General features: G+C 39.2%; 1 protein-coding gene across 1 annotated transcript in view; it reads right to left on the reverse strand.

Moving 5' to 3' along the window:
• cacna1ea (calcium channel, voltage-dependent, R type, alpha 1E subunit a) overlaps nt 1–20,716 on the reverse strand; it is a 90,530-nt gene that overhangs the window by 23,810 nt on the left and 46,004 nt on the right. Inside the window, exons 6-19 of the mRNA XM_083888058.1 lie at nt 12,606–12,709; nt 11,711–11,869; nt 8,974–9,164; nt 7,173–7,276; nt 6,493–6,608; nt 6,284–6,337; nt 5,073–5,114; nt 3,333–3,428; nt 2,952–3,161; nt 2,653–2,765; nt 1,724–1,836; nt 1,317–1,448; nt 650–719; nt 426–543 (exon numbers count right to left, since the gene is read on the reverse strand). Coding sequence (XP_083744184.1) covers nt 426–543; nt 650–719; nt 1,317–1,448; nt 1,724–1,836; nt 2,653–2,765; nt 2,952–3,161; nt 3,333–3,428; nt 5,073–5,114; nt 6,284–6,337; nt 6,493–6,608; nt 7,173–7,276; nt 8,974–9,164; nt 11,711–11,869; nt 12,606–12,709 — 1,622 coding nt within the window. The remainder of the gene's footprint in view (nt 1–425; nt 544–649; nt 720–1,316; nt 1,449–1,723; nt 1,837–2,652; nt 2,766–2,951; nt 3,162–3,332; nt 3,429–5,072; nt 5,115–6,283; nt 6,338–6,492; nt 6,609–7,172; nt 7,277–8,973; nt 9,165–11,710; nt 11,870–12,605; nt 12,710–20,716) is intronic.

Consider the following 20,716-nt stretch of genomic DNA (forward strand, 5'->3'; position numbering starts at 1 on the left):
ATACAGTACATGACTTGAAAAGGGGACCATTAAAAACGAATATGAGTGATACATTTACAGTACAGATTCCATTAATTTAAAAATTCAGATTACCAGGAAGAAATGACTCAACACATTTTTTTTGATTGCTTGAGATGGTGAACAAAACCTGGATTAAAAGATTCAGGCATAAATGGATAATAAATTCAACAGGTGTCCCAAAACAACTACCATACTGTATGCTGTAACACAACCCAAAACACTGATAAGGACAGGGCAAATAATTAAGATATGTGTTTTTCAGGGGATCTAACTAAATATTGGACAATATAAGGAATATTCCCAAATAAATATATGGTAAAATAAAATTAAAACACTTGACAAGGAAAGTGACAACAACTCTGGATTGAACCTTGTTCGTCTGACAGTAGAACAGCAAAGGATACAGTTTCCAAACAAAGTGAGCACTATAAAGTAGATGGAGGACCACATGCCAGACTTTACTCCTCCTTGAGAGCGAATACCATTGTACATCACCTCATTCCAGTCCTCTCCAGTCAGGATCTGTTAAAACACACACACAACCGATCAACAACACTATAATAGTCATTACAATCTATTATTGATAAAACGTCAGTCACATTGTCAAAAACACAAGTTGTTTCCAGACCTGAAAGACAGTCATGATGGCTGCAGGGAAGGTGTCAAAGTTTGTGGGGGAATAGTCTTCAAAGATGAACCTTTGAAAAGGATGCAAACGATATATTCTTACAAAAGCAAAGTTGGGTCGAATATTTACTTCATATTTTTGGTCATAGACAAAAAAAAAAAATCTCCCTGGTCTCTAAGTGGCTGGCTAATGGAGATGCTGTCTTGTTTTCCTTTCCAAGTGCTCTGTATTGCAGAGGCCAGTTCAGACACGAGGCCATGCTTGTCTAACTAAGCCGTCCTTTATTGAAATGACAGCTTGTGGAAAATGGCCTCTATACTTCAATGGCCTTTCAACAAAGGGAAAACCAAGCACTGTCTGTGCATGACAAAGGCACAAGAGTCTCAGTCTCTTGGTGTGATGAAAACAACTACAAAGCAAATGACAATCAATTCTCTTTTCTACTGGTGGTTTCCATAAAGTGGAGTCTACTGAATCAACATTTGCGTTAGCCTTGTTTTTATGTCTAGATGTGTTTACAGGAACAGGGGAAATATCTACGGGGCTGAGAGGGAGAGGAAAAAAGCCTTTTGTTTTTATTATATAATCTTTTTAGATTCAGAATTTATTTGTGCACGAATAAGGAAGGATGGACAGCTCATAACATCAGACAGTTCTTTATCGTTACCTGCCACCAAAGAGCTGCATGCCGAGGAGTGCGAACACAACGATGAAGAGGAAGAGAAGGAAAATGAGAGAGATGATGGACTTCATGGAGTTCATCAGAGACACCACCAGGTTCCTCAGAGACGCCCAGTACCTGAACAGTCACAATGGTGTTATGTGGGTTGAGAAAAACTAAAGTATATTGTAATTCCCATGTGGATACATGCATCTTAAATTCTGATTCCAGTATTCTACACTAGAAGCATGTATTATTAATTCTGATATCTTACAGTGGCCTGCTTTTGATATGCTACGTGTTTGTTCTGTATTTTATTGTGTCTGTTCAACAACAGCTAAATCTGGTTCAAAGCCTCTTTTCTGTGTGATAAATGTGATAAACATATGGCAAACAGTGTGTCAGAGACTAACTTAGTAATCTTGAAGATCCTCAGCAGACGGAGCGCACGAAGGACACTGATGCCAAATGAAGTGCCAGGCCTGAAGAAACCCCACAGCACTTCGAAGATGCTGCCAACAATTACCTGAAGAAATAAACATTTATAAGGAACTGTTGCTTTTGTTGAAAACCTGAAAACCTGTTTTGTCATTTGTGGGTTTTAATTAAAGCAACAGTAGGCTATACTGTATGTCAAATACAGCTACCGTTATTGTTTCAAATGGTTACAACAATGCCATTTCAAATCACTGTAAAGCAAGCTTGTCAAAGTTTCCGAAACACGAGGGGTACACGAGTACAAGCACATAACTGTACCACCTTCTGTTTCACTTTTATAAACATGGAATCTGTTTGACTCATTTGTGTGTGTCAGCAGCAGGTGGAGATCGAAAGTGAAAGTGTGTCTGCTTTAGAGAAGCAACATCAGAGTCCCAGCAGCTCAGATTTATCACTATAACAGGCTGTAAGAACATTATATACATTAATTATCTTCAAAGAATATTTAATAGAGAGTGTGAAACAGCCTTCTGTTTTGCTTCCCTCTCCAGGAGAACATTATCTGCTTTCAGTTTCCGTCTATATTTTAACACATCTCCTCTTTGACCCTTGTTTTGCTTCTCCTCTGGTTGAGAAGCTTTCTGTGCTCAAGTTATGCGCTACAAGCTGCGTTAGTGGGTTGTGGTGGTGGGTGGCGCAACGGATACAAACATAAACACTTTGACAAACGATAATTCAAATTGTGAATATATTGGCTGCACCATTATTATCAATATTATAATATAATCTCTGATGACACAGCATGGTCGTTGTATAACTTAATATAATAGATTTTTACATACAGCCACTTCAACTTTGGGGAGAAACAAATGAAAAGAAATAGAAAAGGAGACAAAGTACTGACACTGCAGTCAAAGCAGTTAAAGGACGAGTGGAAGTAGAGACGTGGTCCCAAGCTGTACATCTTCAGGAACATCTCGGTCAGGAACAGAGCGAGGAACAGGAACTCTGCATAGTCTGAAGCAGACACACTCAGATTAACACTGTTTATAAACAAACAAACACAGATGATTTGCAATTACATGATCTAGAAGTGACTTTCAGTGCCATTTCACAGCTTTTACAGAAGTGACAATGATATGGATTCAACGCCTTCTCATATTACTTCATGCTGCTACATACTGTAAATGATGTGCGACTCACAGAGGAAGTTGGACAGCCAGAGAGGCTGGTTGTGATGAACGATGGCCACGCATAGCGTGTTTAGGGCCACAAGGCCAAGCACGGTCCAGTAGAAAGTGTGTGTCTTCACCACGCGGCGGATGGAGATACGCAGGAGACGCTCCTTGCGGCGGAAATAGGCTGTCGGACCTCGCTTGGCGCTCCTGATACTTGCTCTGGCCATGGGGGCGCCTTGGGGGTCATGGGAAAGGTGGGAAGAAACAGAACCTGTACAGAATGTTCTCCTTCTGAATGCGGAGCTGTGCTCCAAACAGTGAGATGCTAACCCCTGTATCAAATATGCACTGCAGCATGCACACATTATATGTACATATTTATAAGCCTGTCCACACTCCTACTCACCTACAGAGGAGATGTCACCATATTGTTCCTCCCCAGCTTGCCCACGATGCACCACATCCATGCCTCTCCTCTTGATGGTGGTGGCTCTCTTCAACACTGTGGACAAAGTATAATGAGAATAAAACCAGAACAAGCTGCACCAACATTTAAAGGTGCCATATGTAAGAATGTGGCCAAAAACAGTCACTAGATTCTAATTCAAAATACTGAGGTCTTTTAGGTTTTGTTTTCTGACGTAACTGGCAACCTGTGGTTGCTCGGCAGCTAAGACTCTACTGACTGCAATGATTGGTAGACGGCGGTAGGTGGCGCCACATGCCAAAACATGAGTTCAAAACATAAACATGATTTGCAGTTGTTGTTGGCGAGTTCAGTTTGTTATATGAACATTATTCCTGAGTCTCTGTGACATATTAGGAGGATTTTATGGCCAGTTGCTTTAGATTTATTACATAATGCACCTTTAACTAATGCATTAGAGGGAACATATTGTTAGGGCAGTGACACAAGGCCAAAGTTTTGGGCAACATGACTGAGAAACACAGCCTTGATGACATCATGTGGAATAACTAATTAGCTTATGGTGGTAGTATATACTGTAAACATGGCCCAAAAACTACACTTTGTATAACTGCCCCTGCAACATCTATAGATGATATCTAAGTATGAAATCTGATAATGCAATGAAGAGATAATTATAAAGGAAATGAGAATTCTCTGCATAACAAACTCATGCCTGTGAAGTTTTTGCTGAAAGGGGAAAGCTCAGCTCATTAATGATGCAGTTGATAATTTAATGTTTGTGTAATGATCCAAACAAATAGCCAAACCTTTTGCTCCTATTTCATTATCTCCGCCATGGCAAACCGTGCTCGGAGGCAACTTTGTGATCCATGCATCTTTCATATTCAAGCTGCGTTCAAGTGCTGCCATACGTCGTCGGGGGAACGCACCATGCAGTGCACGCATGCCAAGGTGAGTATGACGAGTGCATGTATGTCATGACCTTTTCACTGACGCATGTTTACGAATATCTTTCAACTTATCCACTCACACCCTTTTCCTATATTGAGATTTCAGAATCTACTTGAGGTCAATATTTGCAAGAGGATGTTCTCCTTCAGCTACAGATCTGACACGGCAGGGACACGTCTGCACGCACACACGCAAACACACAGGTTTGTGCAGCTATTTTTCTTAGGGCACCGCATTGACTTCCCTTCACTTGAACAGCCTTAAAAGAGTGTTATATCTAACCTTATCCACAACCAACTAATTCTAACCATAACCGCAAATATAAATCTTAGCCCTAAACATAACCAAAACTGAAAGGAGGTTCTGTCTCATGAAGACCAGATTTTCATCCATGTGGACTACTGGTCCTCACAAGGTCAGTGTTTATGCCAAATACAAGTACACACGCGCACACACACACACGTAGATGCATGCTGCTGCCTTTTCAGATCAGGGGTTGCTAAGACAACCACAGTGCGCCATCTTTTTTGTCAACACTTTCAGAGCATCTGCATTTATTTCCATCCCAATAGCCAGTGTGTGTTTATTTTTACTTATTTTTTTTATAAATCTGACATTACAGAGACATAATGAACATGAGACAGATCTGTACTATTTACGTTTGGTTTTCTTCATGGAAGTGTTTGCATTTGTATATTTGTGTGTGTGTATCAAATGTGGTGTGAAGTTGGTGAGGGAGAGAGCAGATCAGAGGACGGTTCTCACCATAGACACCACCTGTACTCAACTCTGGGAGCCTCCTGAGAGCTGCCAATCAATCAACATTTAATAAAAGCCCTGATGGTTCAGCGAGGAGCAAAGGTCAAAATAGAGTTAAGAGGATAAGAACAGGTGATTAACTGCCTGTGAGCGACTGTGCCTAGTGACAGGTTTAAAGCTATCAGTGCTAATGCTATTTATCAGGCACTGAGAGTCGGAGAATGAGATACGATGGTGACCTGTGCAAGTGCAAAGTGACAACGGTTCACATTTTAAGCTGCAATATTGAGCAGAATATGTTGCAAGAGGTTTTCAATTTAAATATTCTGGATTGCTTTTTTTCCCCTAGTTGACAGGTTGACATTTTGTACCAAAAGGAACCAAGCCAAGAGCCTTCAGAATTATTACTGGCATTGTGTTAGGCTTTGCTTCCAGGCACCATGCTGCTTCAGGCTAAATGCCAACATCAGCATGCTCACGACGACGACAACACAGCAGCAACATCTATCACAGCAGCCAGATTGTGGAAACATAACATTCATTAAATTTCACTGGATATCTATGTTTTTATACTAAGCCAAATTTGGCACATTTCACCTGGTATGTACATAACACCTACATGCTGTTAATCTATTCCCTGTACAGATTAACAACACATTATATATGCACTGTCACAGTGTGAATGTCATACGTTTGGCCTGGTTTTGGTAATAAACCTGTGTGTTAGAAGATGGCACTTAATTAAAGTCAGAAGACCAAGTCCTGACTGTACTAATGCATTTAGAACAGTGCTTTGAGTTAGTTGTAGCACTACATTAAAAGTCAGTAAGTAAGTTATAATCCATCCTCTTTGTGTCTGTACATTTTAAAGTCATTTATTTAAAGTAAGTCAGACTTTTAACTTCAAACCACACAAGTGAGCTTCTGCACGGAACAAAGGGAAATGTTCAGGACACAAAATCTCTGTATGAAGAAAGATTAATCACAATCCACTTTCTGGTTATTGAAATACTTAAAAATGATATATCCATTTCAAAATACCCAGATTTGTATATCTTATAACCACTTATAGCCAAATGGTTTGCACATAAAATCACACAAAAACTTCCCTTTATAAAGACCATTTGTCAACTAAAAACTCAGAAGGTAAAGCAATGTGAAAGTAGAGCAGAAAGACAATGTGTACAGTACCACCAGGTAAAACATAATTTACTGACCGTCGAGAGCGGAGGGTCCTGAATTCTTATTCTCCTCAGCAAGCATCACCTCCTCTGGAAATGCAAAAGAATCAAAGTATGAAATCAGTTTGGAATGAGATATGCTGGCATCTGTGATAACGACATCTGTTGCTCACTTGTGGCACAACAACATTTTTCTTTTCTCATCAATAACCAAATTACGAGCTATGACTGGGTCTGAAAACCACCTGCTCTGTCGATCCAGGCCCGGTATCCATTGAGCTCTCTCTCAATCTGCTGTTGGCGTCTCAGTTTCATAAAGGCCCTGCGGTTCTCCACCCTCTCTCTTTCCTTGGCAAATTCCCTGCAGAAACAATCCAACCAAAGAATCATTTATTAACTTAAGGGTACAAGAATTTATGGTCAGGATAAATAATTCCCCTTGGAAGCAATCAGCGGAGAAAAAGAGCTTTTGTTGTCTGGAACAAAGGAGATGAGAGGAGGACATGAGAGGAGAGATAATTACAATAATTATAAAACTTTTATGAAAGTTTTTGTAAAACTAATTAACTTAAATAGACTCAGACACAAAATACTGAAACAACAGTGTTGACAGGAGCTTAAAAAAAAAGTAACTAAATCAGTAAGAATTTTAAAGCCCTACAAAGTCTCCCTGCAAGGGTGTAGACATTGACATGTATCAGATCTTTTGGAAGTGTGATTGGTCTTTAAGCTCTATTGGTTGGTCATAAGATCTACTTCCTACTTAATACGTGACAAAACACTATCTGAGTGAATGTTTTTTCCTGCTAACGACTGAATCCCTAAAACCATAAACTGGGACAAAGTTTGAGTCTGTCTGGAAAACAGAGTAGGAGAATAACCTATACGTATAAATAGGGAACTTGGGACTAAAGAGTGAACATACCCAGAGAGAACTCCCAGCACCAGGTTCAGGACAAAAAAAGAGCCGATGATAATGAGCGGGATGAAGTAGAGCCAATTCCAGCTCGGGCCCAAGGCATCGTCAGCCTGAAACATGAAAAAAAATCAGGTAAAAAATAATCTCTCAAAATCAAGTCTGAGGCTGAAAGAGATTGAACTGATGATGACACAAGACTCAAATACATAAGTGCAGGTGTTTGTGTTCCTGCTGAAAGTACAAGCAAGATTTGGACAGGACTGAACAGAGGCATCGTGTGTGGATCTGAGAGTTTTCTGTAAACTGTGTGTAACTTTCAAATATAAACAAATACACATCACCTTCAAACCACTGTCAAACGAGATCACGCAACTCAAATGAATCTAATCAGCTCCACATGTATCTCTCTGTTTCTCTGTGTTTATTAGATCTCATGTTGCCTGGTGAGATTTATATGCTGCTCAAAGAAAGCGATGACTTTTTTTTTGTCAAGACAGACAGAGGCAACAGCAACATTGAGCTCATGAAGCCCGAAGAGCCACAAATAGGTTTAAGTATGGCTGGGCAAACTATGAATAGTTTAACTCATCCAAAATGTGCAGAGTTATAGACCTTTTCCACAACAGATATTTGTCAAAATGAAACAGGACAAACGCAGGTTTTACCAATAACATTGATTAGGATTAAACTCCAGGATTACAGGAGATTAGCTACAGGAGACTTCAAGACTCCTCAGATCAGACTACATTTCTCAGTTCTCACCTGGTGAGCCAGTGCTTACTGCATATTCAGATTTTTGCTGCTTGCTGACAGAAGAGTGGAACCCACGCTGCACCATTCTGAGTGAACTCCCTGGAGATTAGGAGTCTCAGAAATATTCACTCTAGCCAATCCATGCCGTCAGTGGAAGCCACTGAGTTTGCATGGTTCATTTTTTAACCACTCTAAAAGCAATCACTTTAATCTTGATGATTTATCGTATTGCATGGCTGCTGCATGATTGGCTGATTGACTGAATAATGAATGGTGTGTTATACATACTGAATCTTTTCAAAGTGAAAAGTTATGACAAGAGTGATACTTTTTTTAAATTGATTGTTATAGTGATGATTTTTTTTTTTTTTACAAAATCTGTAAATCTGCAAGCAGAGGTGAACACGATGGATGCTCATACAGCAACAACACAACATCAATCTGTCTTCTGTGTGTGTGTGTGTGTGTGTGTGTGTGTGTGAGGGTCTATGCCTGCCTGCTCCTTTCACTCTGACACAGGATCTTGTCGAGCTTAGTGCAGCATCTCATCACAATCTGACACACACCCTGCAGCAGAGAAACGCCATTATTGCTGGTTTCAGTGCTCATTACTTGAACACATGACCGCGTGTGTGCAACACGTTTCCCGTTTACTTCGGTGAAGCTTTTGGTGGATTTCAAAACATTCCCTAGAATAAGAGTTAGATGTTTACACAGTCATTGATTCTAAATTACACTTCTAAATCAAATTAAAATGAGCCACATTTCAGGTGGGCAATGAAATCTTGATGCAAGCTTTGCAGCACGTTACACATTTCTACAAGAAAAGCAAAAAAAATCCACATAGCACTTTCAACACTATAATCACAACCCTTCCTCTCCATGTTCTGCAATCACAAGGATGGTTGTAGACATCCACTAAACAATCACCAGTGTGCTGCTTCTGTTCATTATGGGTAATGGAGCCTCAACTGCAACAAAACCTGAATACCTCAATAATTTGCAGGAAATCCAGAAAAATGTTACGTGCATGTGGGTAAATGAGTGTTCTTACATTGTAGAGCACAGTGGTCCATCCCTCCATGGTGATGCACTGGAAGACAGTGAGAACAGCAAAGAGAATGTTGTCGAACTGGGTGATGCCATCATTCGGGCCAATCCAAGTATCGCGGCAGGTGTATTTTGCTGGACAGCGACGCACTCCACATGGGAATTCAAACTCAGAGGAGTCCACTGTCTCATTTTCTGAACAGAGAACATAAAAGGGACAACAATACAGACAGTATGACATGATACTTAAGCTCCAAACAGACCACACATTTCAAATCTTCCACACAGTGCAATGTTGGCAATAAAAACATACTGTACTACCACAGGTGATCATTGTAATATGAAGACCCATGTACACCCAATTGGGCGACCCTGAGACATTTTTCGTAAATAATTCAAAACAAGTTTTGCGTGAAAAGTGAAAGTTGAGAGGATATATTAACCTTGGGCATCAAATCTGGGCTACAAGGCTGTTTAAACTTTTACTAATACTATTATTTTAAATGTGACAAACACAGCTCAAATATCACTAAATTACGTATTACATATCAAACTTCGTAAGCAACCGCTTCAACCCACTCGCCGCATTTCTGGATCTAACGTTTGGTTCTTTGTTCAAAACACACCCCCTACGGTTCAAATGAAAGCTGAGACTCTGCTGTTTCTAACCAAAGAATAAAGACAATAGAAATGAGTTTGCCACATGACAGCTGTAAAATCAATCTTACCTTTGCAGTTTATCCGCGAAAAACTATTTTTTTTCAGCCTAAACAAAACACAGGAATTCAGAATTCCTGTGTTACACTCAAAACATCCTGGGCGTCTCTAGCTGACGTAACGTGTCCCATCCGGGCGTTCTGCTGCTTGTTATTGCTTAACAAAGCTGTCGATCAAAATTTCGAGATGACAGTGTCCTTCTATTGGCTGTAAGGAATCATTCATATAGACCCAGCCCTCGCTGAGATACAAGCCAATAAAGGGAGAGACAGCTCAATCGAGTCATCTGGTGTTTGTTTTTGGAATGGAAAATACATAGTATTACGCAGGAACAACGTCATAAACTGTTTTATTGAACACTAATATTGATATAAAAGTGGAAAAAAATAGTTTAGGACATCAACTTTAAGCTATTTGTTTTTCAAAGATTTATACCCAATGAACAGCATCCTTGTCCCTGTATTACTGTTCAATGAGAGTGAATTCTCTTAAAGATATTTTATTGCCTAAATCATCAACGGCCTCAGGTCAGAGGGTACAGCACAGCGGAAGTGCATTAGAACAGCATTGTGACTTTATCAACTGACAGACAGCAAATAGTCACATCAGTCTCAGCAGTGAATGCACTTGCACAGCTTTTGTTTTGTTGGATTGAATTATTCAGGACAATACTGGTGGTGTGGTTTGATAAAGTCTCCAGGTGCAGCCTGGTATCACTCTGTGAGTACAATGACAATAAAGCTGCAACCTAAAGAGTTAATACAAACAGTAGTAGCAATAATGGCGTAGTGTCTTCTTTGTGTGCTCAGTTCTGAGATGTGTCTTTTCTTTTGCTTCACATTGATGCATCATTGAGAACCATGGAGAGACCTTTCAACAAATCGCTCTGCTTGGTTTCATCCACGCCATCGGTGCATCTTATGATGAAAAACAATATAGTGTATGTATGATGGTCATAACAGGATTGTCTACAAATATCCCAAATATCACATTCTGTCTGTGAATTTCCATTCACAGACAGAATGGAAATTCTGTCTGTGTTCTGTACATCTGTACAGTGTATGGGTACAAACCCAGAGAGTGACTTTAGCTAATTTGGTCATTAGCTGGTCACCATGCATACATTAACTGCATGTAATATGATCGTAGGTGCTATGTTTAACTCTTAGAACACAGAGCACAGAGTTTTCCATTGCTATGTTAAAATGTATATAGAGAGGCTATAAGAATATTCAATATAGTGTCTTTTTAGGCTATCTGATAACATTTTGTTTTTCATTTGCACCAACTATATAAACACATGTGAGCAAAAAGTTGTTTGATTTTAAAATCTGATTGAATTTATGAAATTGGGAAATACTTCTCAGTTCAAAGTTCACTTGGCTTGTTTTTATGAACAAAAAGAAAAGAAAAAACATATATTTTGTGAGAAGTATCGCTACTCCCATTTTATTTATTTATTTTAAATAAGCGATAAAATTATAAAAATAAAATTCATCATAACGTAACAAAAGAAGATGGAAAATTATGACGATGTGACCTATAAACACACACCTCCAGGATTTGAGTTGTGTGTTATTCCCACAGCAATTTACCCAGGGTGCATGTACGGCACAGAGCTGTGCCATGTGAGCACTCAGGGTTAACAACGTGTTCCTGTCTACTACAGCAGTCATTCCCACTGATGGCTCCCAGGTGATTTTTTTTTAATGTATTTCTGCTGAAGCACATTGAATTTTCCACCACAGTTTGTTCTACAATAACCCACGATTCAGCGCGCAGTCAACTCCAGCCACAAGAAATAGATGCTTAGCTCATTAATTAGGCACAGCTTAAGTAACAACCACACACTGTCACGTGGATGGACATGGACCAACCCCTGCTTTGTTAAGGAAACACAAAAGGCCCCGATAAAGACAAAACCACAGCTAAAGACAGCCTTCAGAATTTGCATTATATTATGCACAAATTTGCTCTTGCCGTGAATTACGTTGTGAATTGTGTCACTATGGGTGTATTTGTACCGAGTATTCCAGGCTGTGGTTTGCAGGTAGAGTGCAGTTTCCCGCTGTAAAACTCCAGGCCGATGATTGCGAACATGAGGATTGCAAAAAACAGGAGCAAGCCGATCTGCAGCAGAGGGACCATGGCCTTCATTATTGACTTTAAGACAATCTGCAGACCTGGAAGTAAAACACACAGCAGCAGAATGAAAGTGTTAACATGCCTGCAATAAACATGTAATATATACACTCATAAACCTGACAGTTTATATAGTATTATTGATTAATTGTCACATTTCAGTTATCCATGCATCAAGTTAAAACATTGTTGAAAATATTGATCATCAACACATTATTAAGTAAAAAAAAAAGAAATAGGTCAAAAAGTATTTGGTTCCTTATACAGTATATTCTCATATAGCCTCAGTCTTTCTTTTATTACTTAAACTACTTCATGTAGCAATGTCAGGTGCTGTATACCCATCTTGTATGTAGGTTTTTTGTATTTGTTGTATAAGTTTATAAAGTTAAAATAAAATAAAAATATATATACATACATACATACATATATATATATATATATATATATATATATATATATATATATATATATATATATATATATATATATATATATATATATATATATATATATATATATATATATATATATATATAAATGTATATACATATATATATATATATATATAGTATTTGGTTCCTCAATTTCAAATGCGAATAATTACTGATTTTCTACTGACACTTAATGTGTTATTATAATTTTTGGATTTGATTATTTGGTTGTGTTTTCACTAAGTTTGGTAAAAAAAAATCTGTTAATGTGTTATTTTGTATCAGGATGAAAACCTGGTGTAACTGAAATGAAATGACCATATATCATATTTGTACAACTTACTGGGGATGCCTGAAACCAGTTTGAGGGGTCGAAGCACTCGCACTGCCCTCAGAGTCCTAAGGTCCACTGAGATGTTCATATGTGCCCCTGCTGCAGCCAGGATCCTACAGAAATAAACATGTACAAATATGTACACTAGGGGTGGGTCAAAACATCGATTTGGTGATATATCATAGTCCTTTCTCATGCAATACGATAATCGATACGGCCGGGCAAATATCGATATTTTAAGTAAGAAATTGAGGCCAGTTTCACTCGCTGGGTGTCACGACTTCATGTCTCCTCACAGACTTGGCACTGCTCAAATGAATGAGGGAAGCTGGGGCGGACGTTACCTGGCTGAAGAGTTTACAGTGGGATAATGGTGGAGAAAGCTACTTTAAGAGATGCTCCATCCATTTTCTATACATAGACTTCTGAATAAATACAAAAATCCTGCACTTTTAACTTTTTACGGACGTTTTGTTTGCTTCAGTCAGAAAGATATTGTGATGTATCGTTATATGATCGTCAGACTGTGACAGAATTGTTGTATCGTGATATTATTGGCGTCATGGACCCTGTGATTCCCACCCCTAGTGCACAAATGTCCATCTGCAAACCACAGACTAAAGAAGACAGAGAGCCACATAATTACTCCCCCTTGTACATAAATCCTACAAATTCATGGTCTAAAAGCTGAGCAAACCTGGGACTCGCATATACTAAGGCCATCATTCATAGTGCTGGCGGTTGGCTGCAGTGCTTAAATATGGATTTTAAGGACATATAAGAGGCTCCAGCAGGCAGAGAAACCAGAGAACAACAAGGATGCTTTTGGGTCTTGAGCCTGTTTCCCTGTGTGTGGGAGGATGGCTGTGACAACTGCTATTTAGGAGGAGAACAAAGAAAGCAACTCCATCAAGAGAAGGGAGGACACCCTTAGGCACAAGAGACACGAAGCTCACGGACACACATGTGTGTGGACAAACACACAAACATAGACTGACGTCAGGAACACATCCACCCTTTATCTGCTACACAAAGCCCTAGTCCTTCATAAGTTCCATTTTTACTTTGTTTGTTGTGTCTCCTGCAGTATGACATCCTGTAAACACACCTTTGTGGCCCTGTGGAAAATCACCTTCCTTATTAGTCTGCCTCTCCGCTTCCACTTTTGTTATTTTTGTGATGCTTGTCCTGTTGCTCTTCACCTGTTTTTGAACCCTCTTCCCAATTATACCTGGACCTGTGACTCCATTTCCACTGAACACACAATTCACTTGGACGTCTGAGACAGATGGATGGATGAAGATTAATCTTTTCTGAAATCTGTAAATGTTGTAAATGGACACTGCTCTATGACGTGTTTGAAACCAATGATCACAGTGAAGGCAGCTCTGTGAGCACATGATTCCTGTGCACTAACGAGCTAAAGAGCCATCTGTAGGTGCAGTGATGATCATCACGGTGCTAAAACGAAGCAGCGACACAGACTCAATTACATCACTGTGATAGGGTGGTGAGAATTAGTCGGGCCTTAGAAGATGCGAAGTGATTTAATTAAGAGGAGACAGAAAACTAGGAAGTGAGAGAAAGAGAGAGAATGAGAAGTGAGAAGGAAAGACAGATTAAAATAGCTCATCACCATTATCCATATTAAATGGGATTATTCTCACACCTCTAAATACTCTTTTTGGATTTAGCCCCCTTTATTTTTTTTTAGCGTAGACAACAGGGGTTTAAAAGGGCCACCTGTGTAATTCCATCCCCCTTTCGACTCAGGATCCATCTTTCTTCAGACCATTAGTTGGCCCTGGCTGCCCTTCAGTTTTTATAGAGACTGTGGGATGAAGGGTCTAAAAATGGTTTCCTCATTAAATCCACCGTTATTCAGTGGATGCAACGGACCACATTTTTATAATATGACCATTTGTAGAGGTAAAAGCTGGATGCTTTTAAACCTGTACTGGGAAAGTAATTTACCTTTTTAGCAGTCACATCATGGGTGGAGCTGGGGGATTTTAACTGGCGTGTGTAGAAAATGAAACAAATTACAAAAAAATACAATGGTAATTAGTCACCTCATGAATAACCCTATCTCTCACTCCATCGTTATCTAATTTCACCATACCAGTGTCTGAAGTATATGTGAGGAAGAGGAGGATGACAAGTCTGTATATCTGACTTTACACCTGTTGTACACCACTGTATTTTACTGGTGGTGATAACAGTGTTAACTTCAAGAGTTCCATATTTTCTCCGGTGGTACTTGGTATAAAAAGTCTCAGAACCACTGACAACATCATTTTGCATTTTGTTTTGTGAGCTTGTTTAAACCAGTGTAATAAAACAATATATTACAGCTAAAAAGGTAAGGATTGCAACCATTTCCTCGTGTGCATTTGTCTAAAGCTAAAGCTGGAAGACACAAACTGCGTGATTAAAAGCAAGGATCACATGAAACAGGCACCTTTAAATTACACTGTGGAAATGTAAATGTGAGCAATCAGCAGCTGTTTGTGTCCTCACTTCTACCTGCTATGGTCTGATTGTTGATCTACAATATAACAACACAGGTTACATGATTCGCTTCTCATTTTCCAGTTGGTGATTTGTTTTTCAGTCTCTCACATAAATGAGCACATATATTACTGTATTACTGATTCAATGGCTCTCCTCTTGGTTGGTAATAATTGCCCTTTGTAAAATAGTTAAACTATTCTTTGACTGATTTGACTTGGTCAGGATAAGCAGTTCTATAGCTTCTATATAACCTGCATTCTTTGGTGATTTTTCTGAGGTCTTGAGGTATTCGACAACATTCTTTATTTGGTATTTTGTATTCGTTTTGTATTGGATTTTCAGTTAACATTTTGAAAAAAGAACCTCGACCCTTGAGTTTCAGTAGAAGCATGTGTCGGCTACATCAAAATAGTAAAAAAAGACTAAATAGACAGAGCCGCACTGACAACTTATAAAGGATAAAATGATCCTGATTTCATTCATGATTCATGATTTCAAACTAGAAAAACAATCCACTCCATCCCAAATTATTTATAAAGCACAGATAAAAACAACACTGTTGACCCAAGTGCTGTACAATAACACAGCAAACATGTTAAAAAACATAAAACACAGCACACATAAGAGGCAAAAACATAGCACATACACAACACAAGCTCACACTGAGTCCATTGTGAAAAGTGAAGAGATGAGTTTTTTTTTAAATAGACTTAAAAGCAGGAAGTGATGAGGCCTGTCTAATGTGAAGTGGCAAACCATTCCACAGTATGAGAGCTGATACCACGGAGGCCCCATCACCCCCCCGAGCTTCACTGTGTACACCCAGAGAACATCATGATGACAGAATAATAGACACGGCGTACATCTGACAGGTGCCTGCTGTATCCAAACATTATTTAAGTCGGCACATCTTCATTCAGTCTGCACGTGTTTGCAGGCACTGTGTGAGAGACACACTGTGGTGAACTGAGCTGATGCCTTGGTCTGAGTTATCAGCCGTGATAAGTGAATAACTGTGACATACCCTGCAGAAGTGACAGCTCCCCGCTGCGTGACAAATCTGTTGCGACAACCATCAAGCTGTGATACTGATAACGTTGAGGCTTATGCTCCACGTCACTGTCAGGCTGCTAAATAATATGGCAGCAGCACACCTGACTATTGTAATGATATTAATTCCACAGCATGTGTTATTCACATCACTAGGTTCACAGCTCCAAAGTCCTCAGAGAGTTCTGGAGAAATGTTTTGTGTGAAAACAAAAGCACAATTTTTGCAAAACAAATGTCTATTGATTGATTTTATCCTGTGGAGCATGAACACAACATATATACAGGCTCTTAAATAATGAAACATTGGAAATTGGATGAAGTCAAACAACCTCACATGAAAATGTGATACTGCTACTACTCCTGCGGGATATAGAGAGCACAGAAATCAACTCAATCATCAACTAAAATGTCCAAATCTGATTCAGTTTAAAACAGCGCAAATAATATTCAAAGCAAGAAATAATTGACTTCCCAATTAAATAAAGATGTTTTCAGCGAGACAAGAGGGATATTATTAATTTAAGAGGACACTAAATGTAAAAATGTAGTGTGCCAAAACTACTTTAAAAAGTATGCGTGTTTCAATTTTGGGGTTTAAATTATGGAACAGTCTAACAGATGAATTAAATAAATGAATAAACACAAGTATGAATCTTCCCATCCATAGTATGGATCATGCCACCAGGGGGCGACACCACTGGTTGCAAAAAAGAACTCAGTTTGAGTTGACAAAGGAGCCTACTCTCATTTGATGTGATATATACCGTCAGTATAAATCCAGATGAGTTAATGTCTCATTTCCTAGTTTCAAATTTTCTTCTATTAAACATGATGATTTTGATAAATTATGATCCCATTTACAGGAAAATGAACAATAAAGCTGCCAGTTTCAGAAACTGATACGGTGCCAGTCAAAACACAAATCTGGAGGCTTCAAAATGTGAGTTTGTTTTGCATCAGGAAGACGACGTCCACTTCATATTTCCAGTCTGTTTTCCCATCATATATCCATCTATCGCTGTTTAGAGATTTACGAGACCAACTCACTAGGAAAATTGATAACCAAAGGTGGCACAACATAAAATAAAATAAAAACTAAAATAATTTTAGCTGTCCTAAAGTGAATGAACAAGGACACTATCACTTTTAAACGAAATGAGGGTCTGTTGGACCACTTCTCGACAAGTTATTTGATGAAGACTTAGAGCAGTCAGAGTGAAACCATCATACTTCCCAGGGGTTTATGACTTCTGGGGGCTTTTCTACCCAAAATGTGATGCACCTCACAATATAGAGCCATTAATATTTTAGTGTGTATCCAGGACCATCATTTACTCTAGATTGCATCAGAAGGAGAACATCCAGCAGCACCATCAAGGATCACAGTGCGATGATAAAGATGGTCTGTTTTCTCTGTCCAGCAGAAGGATGTCCAATTATTAATTAAACAAAGCCCTTTATCCCCTTTCTCCATCCAGCACAAACCCAGCTTTTGGATTCATATGTAACACCTACAGTGGTCAGTTAGTCAGTTTTATATTTTAAGATCAGTGCACAGCAATTACACCTGTTTAAATGTAAATAAAAAAAATGCATTCTCCCACGCGAAGACCTGTAATACCACAGCAGGATCAAATAAAACTTCTCCAGTATCCCACAGTATGGTGGGTAGTGTGTGTGTGTGTGTGTGTGTGTGTGTGTGTGTGTAGCAGGTTATCATAAACAAAGAACTGTGTGGAGCAACTCCTACAGTGATGCGTGGTTTAGTTGATATAAGCCTCTTGACATCATACATGGTGCGGTCTCATTTTAGACACCCCCAAAATCTTTGTACGCTCTATTTCTATCTCTCAGTAATAACACACACACACACACATACACACAGGTTTGTGCAGCTATTCTTCTGAGGACACTGCACTGACAATTCATTTGGGAACCCATAAAGGCTGAGCTTAATCATAACTGTAACCTAACCACAATTCAATTCACTTCAACCACAATCTTAGCGCTAAACATAAAAACTACGTTGTGCCACATTAGAACCAGGTTTTGATCTCCTGGCGCAACAAATACAAGGACACACACACACACACACACACACACGCACACACAGACACAAACTCATGCATTTACAAATAAGGTATTTATGATTTAAGTTGTTCTGCAAGATGAAATGGTGCTGCCCCTCATAACAACAGCCTAAGACACTGGTCTGCTTTATATGTGAATCAGATGTGCATTAGTGTGTTCATTTGATTATTTGTCACTTTGGTTTTTGGCAACAAGGTATAATTGTTTTGGGGATATGATTTATTAGCCATCTGCTGGAAGAGAGAGAATGCTGGAGGAAGGGAGAGCGTCAGATAGACAAGGAGAGAGATGATAGTTTAGTACAGTGCAGAGATGATCTCTTTCTAGGTCACAGGAGTTCATGTACAATGGCTGTAAATCAGAATGTTGCATCATGTTAGAACCAAAGTAAATGCAAGAGTGATTTTTGCTGATGCGGATCTGTGGTTGACTGATGGACCATGATCTTAATTCCATCTGCAGTCAGACCCATGACCCAAGATACATTTAGTTTTTGTATGTGTCAGGGTGTGTGATAGTGCTTTATACAACATATTCCCCACTGACCATGGATTTTGGATTCAGGCATGGGTTTGATTTAATGTCAGCAGCTGTTCAGTTAAACTCAGTAATGAGCTCTGTATGTGCCGAAACCTTTCTTTAATTGTTCTTTTTTAGCTGGAAAACAATGAACTGAACAGTGGAGCCATTTCAGCTGACCTGCAGACCTGAATTCCTGTTGTTCTCGTCCTGCCCCTGTGGACATTCAATCTAGCAGCTTGTCAAAGGCACTAGTTTCAATAACATTTGTGGCCTGTAACCAGAGAAGCGACACTGCGGTCTCGATATCATAAAATTACAAAAAAAATTTTTTCCAAATTAACTCTGTCTCAGTGTGCCCTATGGTCTGTGCTATCAAATATTATTATCATGGTATCTCCACAGAAGCTGTGACTGAACCAGAGCACACACTTTTCTCCTGCCAACACCGATGGTTGATACTTCTTCTTCACACTTTTATTATTATCATTAATACTCTGGTTGTGCCAAAAACTCATACATACACCACGGAATGTTTTAATATTTAATGAATGAAGGATTTCCTGAAAATGTTCTTAATATCTTTCTTCACACGTGCTGCTAATTTTAAAAACCTCATTACACCATGATGGAAATACTGTAGCAAAAGGTCTTTGTGGGTGTAGACTGCAGGCTGCCTGGCTCTAACACCTGTTGGTCCTTCATCTCTGTCAGTCTGTGAAAACATGTCATTTATTTCTGAACTCCGCCTGAGGAAATCGAACAGTAATACAAGTTCTGTGTGGACTGTGCTCCCCCTGTAATTTGTAAGGAGCATCTGCCTGAAAGAGGAACAAAAAAAAAACTTGTGAATCTCAGCTCTTTCAACTAACTTCCACTAGTAAGTGGACTGAATTTAATTTGAATCCAGCTCACATCAGGGCAGCTTTCATCTTGTCTGTTCAGATATAACCTTAAATACCGGACTATAAAGACCATCTATACCAGGGGTGTCAAACTTATTTTAGTTCAGGAGCCACATACTGCACAATTTGGTCTCAACGGGGCCGGACCAGAAAGATAACCACATAATAACCTTTAAAAAAGTTTTCCAAATGTTTCCGAATATTATACTTAAGTTTAGCATTTACTACACTGCATTACAACTTACATATCACAATGGATCTACAAAGGCACAAACATTTGGTCACAGGTAAAAAATATGAAAAATATGGTATTTTTACAAATTCATCCTGCGGGCCAGATTGGACCCTCTGGAGGGCCTGTTCTGGCCCACGGGCCATACGTTTGACACCCCTGATCTATACTGTCTTTTTTGTTAGAGGCCTGTTAGAGCATCAGTTTCTTTTACATCAATGATTACCAGATGGGTTGCAGGAGATTTCTTAACCTTTTAGTTAAGACGTATGTGTGTATACAGTATATCTTTTAAATAACATGCATAACATTTAGTTTCAAATACTTTAAATTAGGTGAGAGTGTGAGAGTGGATGATTGATTGTCTCTATGTGTCCCTGTGATGGACTGGTGACCTGTCCAGGGTTCTCCTGCGATCCCCCCGCGACACTCATGTGGAGGATTAAGCAGTAGAAGATGAGTGAGTGAAAATTGATTTACAAAACAACTCTATATTCAAATTTGCACTTTATAATTGTAATTTAGGTCACGATAATTTGCCATCTTTAAAAAGTGGGTCCCCACATAGAAAGTCATGTGGTCCCAGCACATGCCAACGCTCCATTCCTGTATTTTATTAAACAAGCAAACACACACCCAAGCACAGGTGTAGAGACACAACACACTAAGGTAAGACTGACAAATCTTTCTCACTCTGGTCTAATTGTAGCTGCACTGACCACAGCAGAAGCAGGACAGGGAGACAGTGACAGCCTGACCTGGGGCAGGGTCCTCAGTCACCACGGTAACAGCTCAGGGGGACACATC

Source organism: Microchirus variegatus (assembly GCF_963457635.1).
Source record: "Microchirus variegatus genome assembly, chromosome: 4".
Lineage (NCBI taxonomy): Eukaryota > Metazoa > Chordata > Actinopteri > Pleuronectiformes > Soleidae > Microchirus > Microchirus variegatus.